The sequence below is a fragment of the Empidonax traillii genome, unplaced genomic scaffold (assembly GCF_003031625.1).
Source record: "Empidonax traillii isolate 1590-97213 ecotype Southwest subspecies unplaced genomic scaffold, ASM303162v1 scaffold23:size2178997, whole genome shotgun sequence".
NCBI lineage: Eukaryota > Metazoa > Chordata > Aves > Passeriformes > Tyrannidae > Empidonax > Empidonax traillii.
Genome location: NW_020955216.1, coordinates 1670811 through 1680945, shown reverse-complemented (window position 1 = coordinate 1680945; position 10135 = coordinate 1670811). Strand labels below are relative to the sequence as shown.

The window sequence follows — 10135 nt, the reverse complement described above, 5'->3', positions numbered from 1 at the left end:
GCATTTTGGGGCCGGATGTGCGCGCACCCGCGAGCTCAGTGGGCGGACCTACACGAGACCACGCCCCAATAGGCTGTACACATGTCAGGTGGGCAGGGCTACACGGTGCCACGCCCCCTGGTGGGCGGGGCGGGCAGGGGGCGCAGTGCCGGGCGGGGCCGGCAGGGGGCGCGGGGCAGGGCGGGGCCGGCAGGAGGCGCAGGCGCAGTGGGTGCTGCCGCCGCCGCCGCCGTCGCCGCCGTCACGGAGCCGCCGGAGCGGCCGCACCGGGCGATGCGATGACAACGTCCACCCTGCAGGTACCGACCGGCCACGGGGCTCCACCCGCGCCGCCCCGCGCGCCCCCGCGCCGGGCTTCTGCACGTCACTGCCAGCAGGCCGCACCGGGCCCGGCGCCGTGTCGGCCGGGGGTAGGCCTCACCCGGCCCCGGTGCCCGACTCTGCCGGGGCTGCCTCGTCCTGCCGAGACCCGGTGCCGGCGCGGCGGGGAGGGAGCGGGGCGCCGCGGAAGGGCCCTATGCGGGCGGGACCTGCCGGTGCTGGCGGTGGGGAGGGGCTCTGCAGCCAGGCCCCGGTGCCCGGTGCTCACGGCGCTGCCTCCGCGCAGAAAGCCATCGACCTGGTCACCAAAGCCACCGAGGAGGACAAGGCCAAGAACTACGAGGAGGCGCTGCGGCTGTACCAGCACGCCGTGGAGTACTTCCTGCACGCCATCAAATGTGAGACCGGCCGCGGGGGCGGGGGGTCCGGGGACGCCGGTGCTCGGGGGGCTCCGGGGGCTCACGGTGACTCCTGGGGGTCCCTGCAGATGAGGCTCACAGTGACAAGGCCAAGGAGAGCATCCGAGCCAAGTGTGTGCAGTACCTGGACCGGGCCGAGAAGCTGAAGGAGTACCTGCGCAGCAAGGACAAGCACGGAAAGAGGCCAGTCAAGGAAGCCCAGAATGACAACAAGGGGTGCGTGAGGAGCCGGGGGGCGAGGGACCCCCTGCGCAACCACAAAGCTGGCAGGGCCCTGCTGCCACACCAGGGCCCGTCCCCCTCCTAATCCTTGTCCCTTGTCCTCAGGAGTGACAGTGACAGCGAGGGTGAGAACCCTGAGAAGAAGAAGCTGCAAGAGCAGCTGATGGGTGAGGTGCCACACTGGGCTCACCTGCTGGGGTTGAGGAGGGGGTCCCCCATGGCTACCAGAGGGGTGGCTGTGGGAAGGGGAGCAGGTGTGGGACTGTGTTCCAGGGGTGTGTTGCTGCGGTCTGGCCACCCCAAAATCGTCAGCTGTGCCCAGGGGAGGTGTAGGGAGGGGCAGGGGCTCTGGCTCTGCCAGCTCTAGGTGCCTGTGTGAGCAGAGCTGTCCCCTCACAGGTGCCATCATGATGGAGAAGCCCAACGTGCGGTGGAGTGACGTGGCTGGGCTGGAGGGAGCCAAGGAAGCCCTGAAGGAGGCCGTGATCCTGCCCATCAAGTTCCCACACCTGTTCACAGGTGAGGCCGTGGCAGTGGGGAGGGGCTGTGAAGGAGGTGACACCCCCCCACGCCCTGGATGATCCCAGTGTGGATCCAGGTGTGGGGATGGTGTGTCCTGAGGCTGGGCTCTGCCGCAGGAAAGCGTACGCCCTGGCGCGGGATCCTGCTCTTTGGGCCGCCTGGCACTGGCAAGTCCTACCTGGCCAAGGCTGTGGCCACCGAGGCCAACAACTCCACTTTCTTCTCTGTGTCATCCTCCGACCTGATGTCCAAGTGGCTAGGGGAGAGTGAGAAGTAAGTTGGCAGCAGGGACGTGGGGCTGAGGCTGGCTCGAGGCTAGTCTGGTCTGGGGCAGGAACCACTAGCATCAGTGAACCCCAGTTACGGGGCTGTTTATGAAGTGTTGGGAGCTGGTTCCTCCAGAGGTGAACTCCATCCCAGGGCCTTTATCCCCTCACAGCCTGTGCCCCCCATCTTCACACACCTCCCGGTCCAATGGCGATTAGTGGGCTGGGGTCTTCTAAGACCTCATTGGAAACTTTCTCCATTCTCATCCTCTAGCTTGGGGCAGTCTTGGGGCCCTCAGGGTCTCCGCCATATCTGAAAGTTTCCCATCTGTCTGTTCCCTCCCCTGCTCAGCTATCCATGCTTAGAGTTCATGTACAGTTTACCTACACCAAACAGTGCCAAGGTGTGACCAAGTTACAGTTAAACTTAGCTCTACACAATTAATTTCTAACATTCTGTATTTAAACTTTTAATCCTGAGCAGGTTCCCAGGGGAGAGCAGACCCCTTGAGGGGCTGTGCCTCATTGGCAGTGCAGGGTTTTCGGGGTAGGAGGAACCTGGGGCTCCTCACCCTGGGGCTGCCATGGGTACTGGACGCTGGGGAGGGTCCCTGAGTGGGGACCCATCCCCTGCTTTGTTCCCAGGCTGGTGAGGAACCTGTTTGAGCTGGCAAGGCAGCACAAGCCCTCCATCATCTTCATCGATGAGGTGGACTCACTGTGCGGCTCCCGCAACGAGAACGAGAGTGAGGCAGCCCGTCGCATCAAGACTGAGTTCCTGGTGCAGATGCAAGGTGGGTGGAATCCCGGGACGGGGGTCCTGGGAGGGTGGTGGGGGTAGCAAGATGGGCCAGGCAGAAGCTGGGGATTCAGAGAACCCCTGGGGATTACTCTGAGCCATCTGCCTGCAGGTGTGGGAAACAGCAGCGATGGGATCCTGGTGCTGGGTGCCACCAACATCCCCTGGGTGCTGGACTCAGCCATCAGGAGAAGGTGAGCAGGACACACAGCCCTCCAGCTCCAAGCCCCCCAGCTCCCAGCAGGGCTGGCAGGGGCTCATAGTGGGATTCGTCCCCCTCACCCCCAGGTTTGAGAAGCGGATCTACATCCCACTGCCCGAGGAGGCAGCGCGGGCCCAGATGTTCCGGCTGCACCTGGGCAACACCCCGCACTCCCTGACGGATGCCAACATCCAGGAACTCGCCCGCAAGACTGATGGCTATTCGGGGGCCGACATCAGCATCATCGTGCGGGATGCCCTCATGCAGCCTGTGCGCAAGGTTCAGTCGGCCACGCACTTCAAGAAGGTGAGCAGGGCTGCTCTGCTCAGGGGGGCTCCCCAGGGTGGGGGGTGCCCCGTGGCTGCTGTCCTGCCTTGAGCACTATCCCACTGCCCCTGGCTCTGTGCAGGTCCGCGGCCCCTCCCGCACCACCCCCGGCGTTGTCTTGGATGATCTCCTGACACCGTGCTCGCCCGGTGACCCTGGGGCCATCGAGATGACCTGGATGGAGGTGCCCAGTGACAAGCTGATGGAGCCCATTGTCTGCATGGTGAGTGTCAGCTCTGGCATGTGGAGCTGGGCACCTGCCAGCCTGGCACAGCAATGCTGTGGCTCAGGCCCAACCAGCTCCCTCTTCCTCCTCCAGGCCAAAGGCTAGGCAGTGCTGTGGCTCCTGGAGGTGGGCACAGCCTCTAGTCTACCCTCTTGTGGTGCTGAGTTTCCCAAGGAGAGCTGGGTGCCAGGAAAGGGCCTTGGGTCCTCTAGGCAGCTCCCACCTGCAGAGCCAGTGCTGCTACCATGGGGCAAAGGTGCCAGCAAGGGCAGAGCTGCCCTACTGCCGTGCCAGGAGGGTCCCCACCCGTGCCCCTGGTTTGACTCGTGTGCCCCCCCATCTGTGTTGCAGTCGGACATGCTGCGCTCGCTGGCCACCACCCGCCCCACCGTCAATGATGAGGATCTCCTCAAGGTCAAGAAATTCACGGAGGACTTTGGACAGGAAGGTTGAGGGGGGCATGGGGGGGTGTGGGGTTGGGGCAGCCACGGGCCCTGCTCTGCCCCCCCTCCCCGGGCGTGCCAAACCGACTCATCTTCGCTCACTCCCTCCCATCGCACTGCAGCGCCCAGTGGGCGCGGGGACACAGCCCGGGGGGCTCACACTACGGGGGCGGGTCTGAGCATGGCCTGGGCAGCTGGGTGCCCCTCTGGCTAAAACCCACTCTTCTTGCTCTTTTTTATTTTTTAAATTAATGCTGCTTTGGGTTCTGTCTTGTTTATATGAAAATAAAAACAATCCAAAAGCTTCAGCTGGCACCCAGATGCTCCCCAAGGCTCTGCCCGCACTGGGGGGCCCAGCCCAGCCCCCCACCCCCAAAATGCACTGCCCCAGGACCAAGGCCTCTGCCTGTCCCCAGGCGTGTGTGGGGCTCCCCATGCTCCAGTCATCCTAGAGATTTGTGCCTACAGCAGGGGCTGTTTGGAGCAGCCACCAGCCAATAACACCCACCCAGCCACCCATGGCCCCAAGGGCTAAGCCCCACTGACCCCCCAGCTCCACCCAGGTGCCCCCTATGCTGTGCCCATGTGCCCCAAAGGCCCAGAGGGAGAGATTTTCTCACCCTTCCCCAGCACGGCCCTGGCAGCAGGCTGTTCCTAGACTCATGAAGTGATTTCCAGTGCCCGGGGAGCAGGCTAGACCTCCCAGTTGCCCTCCACGTTGAGTTCGGGGTGCTGGTGGGCAGGAAGGGCCAGAGCCACACTGAGGCCACAGGTCTGTATTGGCTGCAATAAAGCTCAGTGGGAGCCCCTGGGCTGTGGCTCCATGCTGGTTCTTTTTCCAGGATTAGGGCTGGCACCCTGCGCCACACAGTGGGGGAGGAATGGGCACAGTGGGGTCAGTCCATGAACTCCATCCAGCCCACGTTGGTGAAAGTGCGGGGGTCCATGCGGTCAATGTAGAGGATCCCATCCAGGTGGTCCATCTTGTGCTGGATGATGCGGGCGGCCCAGCCCGTCGCCTCCCAGTTCACCGGCACCCCGACCTCGTCCACGCCTGCTGCCAGGGGAACTTGTTGGGGAGCTGGGGGGGACTGGGGTGAGGGGGTGATTGGGGGGCTAAAAAGGGGATCCATGTGAGAGTAGGGGACTTGTGTGAAATTGGAAGGACCCATGAGAGAATGGGGAGATTGTGTGGGAATGGAGGGGACCATGTAAGAGGGGGGTATACTGGGGGAACCGTGGGACCCTGAGAGTGTGGTGGGTGAGAGTGGCAGATGCGGGGTCCCACCCGGGACAGGGCAGGGCAGTACCCCGGCGCGGGGAGGGTCGGTCCATACCGGAGACGTGGACAGCCCAGTGCCGCGGGACGTAGGCAGAGAAGCCGTGGATGCTGGCGCAGCCCTCGGGGGCGGTGACGAGGCGGGTGTCGAGGACGCGGAGCGCGGGGTTGACGAGCAGGCGGAGCGGGAAGGGCTCGATGCGGTGTGCGTGGCGCAGCGCCGCCGGGTACTGGGCGCAGCGCTCGGGCGACAGCTCGGCGGCGAACACCCGCAGCGGCACCCCGAGCTGCGGAGCGCTCAGCCCCAGGCACGGCCGGCCCCGCAGCCCCGCCGTCAGCGCCGCCGCCAGCCGCCGCAGCTCGGGGCCGCCCAGCTGCTCCGGGGCCACGGCGGCGGCGGCGCCGCGCAGCACCGGGGCTCCCACCTGCAGCGGCGCGGCGAAGGGCGGCTCGGGTGGGCCTAGCACCCGCCGCCGCAGCGCCCGCCAGTAGGAGCGCTCCCGCCGGGCCCAGCCCGCCGCGGCCCCGTCCCCGCACCCGCGGCACGGGGTAACCGCGAGCGCCGGGCGGGCCCGTCCCGCCGCCCGGCCCAGCGCCGCCGCCATCGAGCACCGGCTGCGCGCGCACCCGCGGCGGCACGGCGCCCCCTGGCGGCCCCGGTGCACGCAGGAAACGGGGCCTGTGCCCGGTGTGGGGGGGGGGTGGCCGGTGAAGGGACATCCCGCGAGCAGGGGACGGGCTGGGCGGGGGGACAGGTCACTGCCACAGGCAGACACGGCCCGGCCGCGCCGCTCCTCAGCTACCCCGTGGCCACCGGGTCATCCGGCAGGACAGCCTTCTCGGGGGGATTCTCTGCGAGCTCAGTGGGCACGGCTGTGATTTCCCCCTCCGGGCACACGGTGGTCTCCTGGGCGGGCTCCTCCTTGTCCGGTGCCGGTGGAAGCAGAAAAGCCAGTGGCTCCCTGAGTGCGGCCACGTCGATGCGGCCCAGGCGGCCAAAACGCTGCAGCTGGGTGGGGGGGATGCCTGGGAGAGGGGAGAGTGGGGGTCAGGGGTGGCAGCAGGTAACGGGATCCCTAAAGAGGGACAGCAGCAGGGCAAGGGGAAAAACATGGGTGGGAGCAGAGCTGCCACCCCGTAATGAAAACCAAAGCCCAGGATCTCACCCAGTGCCTGTGCGATCTGTGCCGGAGGGAAAAGCACCTGGAGGCAGCGGTTCAGGTAAGGCAGCAGGTCCTCCAGGAAGGCCATGCAGAACTGGACAAAGAGCTCCTGCTCTCGCCCACTGAAAGCCGCCTCCTCTGCACGGTGGAAGGCCAGGATGGTTTTGGTCACCTGGGGAGAGAGGCAAGTGTGGCACTTGGGAGTGACAGTGACTGAACATGAGCCCAGGTGGGCAAGGAGGACAATGGCACCTGGATTGTACCAGCCATAGTGTGGCAGGACCAGGGCAGTACCATCCCCTGTGCTGGCTCTGCGGGGACTGGATTAAAAGCCGTGTGGATGTGGCACCTGGGGACATGGGTTAGTGGTGGCCTTGGCAGTGCTGGGGGAATGATTTGATTCGATGATCTCAGAGGCTTTTCCAACCCACTAAGGCCAGGACAAACCCATTCTGTGTTCTCCCAGCACAAGTCCCAGCACCATCCTCCAGACTCACCTCCCCAAGGGCGCTGTCCAGGCAGGCAGTGACATCCTGTGCCAAGGCGATGGGGCAGCAGAGCCGCAGGTCGTTGAAGGCGACGAGGAGGCCGTTGAGGAAGCAGGCAAGGGGAGGGAAGTCCAGCAGCACCATGGGGGGCTGCAGCGTCCCAGGCTGGGCCGTGGGCACCAGCACCGCCGCGCTGCCCCCCAGCACGGCTGGCGCTGAGATCAGCGTGTAGGAATTCATCTCCTCACGGAACTTCTCCACCGCCTCGTCCACCGCCTTCCTGAAAGTATCGGCAGCCACACGCTGGAAGAGGGGGGCCAGCTGCCCACGGAAATCTGCGCCCACCCTGCTGAAGGACAGCCCGAAGTACATGCACTGCCCCAGCAGCGAGTCCAGCCGGCTGCCCACCCCACGGTCCAGGTCGTGCTCCAGCGTCCGCAGGAACTCAGAGACCTTCTGGAGCACCCAGCCATGGAAGATGGCCCCCTCGGCAGGCGCCGTGCCCTCAGCTGGCACCAGTGGCTCCTCGTCTGAGAAGATGGCACGGTACTGGGTGATGATGTCGAAGAGGTGCACCCGGCAGGCCTCGATGGTCTTGGTGATGTGCACGTAGGGGTCGTGGTCAGGGATGGAGGCTTGGATGGAGCGCAGCCACGCGTCCCGCGCCTGCAAGAACTTGACACGCAGCTCAGCCTCAGTGAGCACATCCATGCGCCGCAGGAAGCCGATGATGCGCAGGCAGGCCGGCAGCGGGATGTTGGTGCGGAGCTGCTGGATCAGCTGGTTCAGCATCAGCTGGGCAGACTGGCGCACCTCCTCCACGATGCCCTGTGCGGGGAGAGACAGGGGGCAGAGTGGGACTCACGTGGACCATGGGGCAGGGACAGCATAGGGTTCACCTGGATTATGGGGCAGGTCAGAGTGGGGCTTACCTGGATCACGGGGATGCTGTTGTGCTTCCTCTCTAGCCGGCGCACATAGGCTGCAAGCTCCAGCGCCTCCTCGTAGTAGCCATTGCGGACACAGGTGTCCATGAGTTGTGGGATCTCCAGGATCTCCAGGATCTCCGTGTGCCTGTTCAGAGTCAGGCTGTTCATCCGCCGGCTGCAGGCGATCGCCTCAGCATCACGCATGAAGGCCCTGGGGGTCGAGACAGCATCAGCAGGAGGGTCCTTCCTGCACCGGGTGGACCTCGGGACCCTCCCATCCACACTGGCCGCTTCCAGCACTGCCCAAGGGCCCCCCTGCGCTGCCTCCAGCCCAGCCCAGTCTAGCCAGTCCCGGCCCTTACTGGGCTCAGCATGGGACCCCTCGCAGCCCCCAGCCCACCCTCCCCTGCCCAGGGCCGCTCCTGTTGCCGCAGACCCTTCTCCAGCTTCATCCCATCCCTGGTCCCTCCTGTCCCCATTTCCACCCTCACCTTCCCCGCCCCGGTCCCCCGGTTCCCCCCGCGATGCCCTCCCGCACCGGCAGGCGTCCTGCAGCGCGGGCAGCCGCTCCAGCAGGCTGCCGAGGCGGCTCTCGATGCCGCCGAAGCCGCGGCCGGCGCGGCCGGTGCACTCTGCGGAGCGGATGAAGGCGCGGTAGTGCTCGAAGGCGAGGCGGCGCGTCTCGGCCCCGACCCGCGCCCGCTCCGCCGCGAGCCGCGCCGGCTCCCGGCCCAGCTCCGCCAGCCCCAGCGCCGCCAGCTCCGACACGTAGGCGGCGAGCTCGGGGCCGGTGGGCCCCGCGGCCGGGCCGCGCAGCCACGCCAGCAGCCGCGCCTCCTCCGCCGCCGCCGCCATCGCCGCCGGCCCCGCCGCGTCACCGCCGGTTCCGGGCACGGCCCTTCCGGCCCCGCCGCCCCGCGTGCGCCCGGCGGGAGATGCGGCCGCTCACAGAGGCGGAGACGCGGGCGGTGTTCGAGAAGCTCGGGAAATAGTAAGGGGCCGGGACACTGGGACGGGTGGACCGGGGAGGGATGGGCCGCTGGGACCGGGAGCGGCAGGGGGACCGGGAGGGATGGGTTGGCTGGACCCCGGGGACCGGGAGGGATGGGCCCGGGCCCGGGTTCGGGATGGACACTGGTGGGGACCGAGGAGGGGATGGGCACCAGGGATCGGGCGAGACCAGGCAGCGAAAGGGGATGGGGACCGGGTGGGATGGATACAGAGGACCGGGGAGGGGATGGGAGGGACGGGACCTGGACCAGCCTGGGGATCGGGAGAGCTGGAACCTGGCGGGGCCGGGCACGGGGAGGGAACGGGGACCGGAGGGGCCGCGGCCAGGCCGCGCTCACGGGGTCCGTCGCCGCAGCATCGGTGAGAACATCCAGCTGCTGGTGGACCGGCCCGATGGCACCTACTGCTTCCGCCTGCACCGGGACCGCGTGTACTACCTCAGGTGAGCCCCGGGGGCGCGGTGGGCTCTGGGGCAGCCCCCGCGGGGCGGCAGCCCCGCAGTCCCCCCGCATTGCCCTGCTCCCGCAGTGAGAAGTTGCTGAAGCTGGCGGCCAGTGTCCCCCGAGACAGCCTGGTAGCCCCGGGCACCTGCTTCGGGAAGTTCACCAAGTCCCAGAAGTTCCGGCTCAGTGTCACAGCCCTGGACTTCCTCGCACCCTATGCCAAGGTGGGACACAGCCCCCCAAGCCACCTCCAGCCCATGCCAGCCCCCCAGCCACAGCCCCCGGCCCCTCACCACTCTGTCCTCTCTTGCAGTACAAGGTGTGGGTGAAGCCTGGCTCAGAGCAGTCCTTCCTCTATGGCAACCACGTGCTGAAGTCGGGGCTGGGCCGCATCACGGAGAACACGGCGCAGTACCAGGGTGTGGTGGTGTATTCCATGGCTGACGTCCCGCTGGTGAGAGCCCGGTGCCTGTCATGGCTGTGGGGTGGTACTGGGTGGGAGAACTACTTCTCACCCCTCTTCATCCCTCCAGGGTTTTGGGGTGGCTGCCAAGTCCACGCAGGAGTGCCGGAAGGTGGATCCCTTGGCCATCGTGGTGTTCCACCAAGCCGACGTCGGAGAGTATGTGCGGAACGAGGACACACTGACCTAAGGGATTCCACGGACCTGAAGAGACTCTCATGCCCTGCAAGTGTTTCTGAGCAGAATGGACCTTGTCCTGGACCATGGGTCTGGGGAGCCACAGGGAGCCCATCCCAAGTGGGAGGGAGAGGGGCTGCCAGTATGCACGCCCACAGCCCTGGGGGAGCTGCTGCCAGCATGAGGGAACGTGCCCCTGCACCAGCCTTGTCACATAAAGCCTGTTCCTTTTCCCAGTGCTTGTTGTCTGGTGTGGAGCCTCAGAGGGTTCAACCTTTGCCCCTTCTGCCATTCTCTGCCCCCCTGGGGCAGCACAGTGCACTAAAGTGCAACTCCACAGAGGGGAAGCAATGTGTTCGAGGGGATGGATGAGGCCAGGGGGAATCTCAGAAGGAAGCTTACAGCCCAGGGCTGAGGTTCAGGGAGGGGGAGATA

General features: G+C 66.2%; 4 protein-coding genes across 4 annotated transcripts; 2 read left to right on the top strand and 2 right to left on the bottom strand.

Moving 5' to 3' along the window:
- Positions 1–184: 184 nt before the first annotated feature.
- Positions 185–4565, top strand: VPS4A (vacuolar protein sorting 4 homolog A). The gene is made up of 11 exons (XM_027903758.1): positions 185–299; positions 608–719; positions 809–956; positions 1068–1129; positions 1362–1481; positions 1601–1757; positions 2396–2544; positions 2662–2743; positions 2838–3057; positions 3161–3301; positions 3656–4565. Exons 1-11 carry the CDS (start codon positions 279–281, stop codon positions 3755–3757), a joined length of 1314 nt encoding a protein of 437 aa, XP_027759559.1. The 5' UTR covers positions 185–278; the 3' UTR covers positions 3758–4565.
- Positions 4566–4609: 44 nt separating this feature from the next.
- On the bottom strand, positions 4610–5698 carry PDF (peptide deformylase, mitochondrial). Its single transcript, XM_027903771.1, has 2 exons — positions 5085–5698; positions 4610–4801 (listed from the first exon to the last, which is right to left on the bottom strand). Exons 1-2 carry the CDS (start codon positions 5629–5631, stop codon positions 4644–4646), a joined length of 705 nt encoding a protein of 234 aa, XP_027759572.1. The 5' UTR covers positions 5632–5698; the 3' UTR covers positions 4610–4643.
- A 50-nt stretch (positions 5699–5748) lies between these two features.
- Positions 5749–8461, bottom strand: COG8 (component of oligomeric golgi complex 8). Its single transcript, XM_027904216.1, has 5 exons — positions 8145–8461; positions 7610–7817; positions 6687–7505; positions 6193–6361; positions 5749–6052 (listed from the first exon to the last, which is right to left on the bottom strand). Exons 1-5 carry the CDS (start codon positions 8459–8461, stop codon positions 5826–5828), a joined length of 1740 nt encoding a protein of 579 aa, XP_027760017.1. The 3' UTR covers positions 5749–5825.
- A 28-nt stretch (positions 8462–8489) lies between these two features.
- Positions 8490–9937, top strand: NIP7 (nucleolar pre-rRNA processing protein NIP7). Its single transcript, XM_027904311.1, has 5 exons — positions 8490–8597; positions 8973–9059; positions 9146–9284; positions 9374–9514; positions 9594–9937. The coding sequence occupies exons 1-5, from the start codon at positions 8542–8544 to the stop codon at positions 9711–9713; spliced, it is 543 nt and encodes a 180-aa protein (XP_027760112.1). The 5' UTR covers positions 8490–8541; the 3' UTR covers positions 9714–9937.
- The last annotated feature ends 198 nt before the right edge of the window (positions 9938–10135 follow it).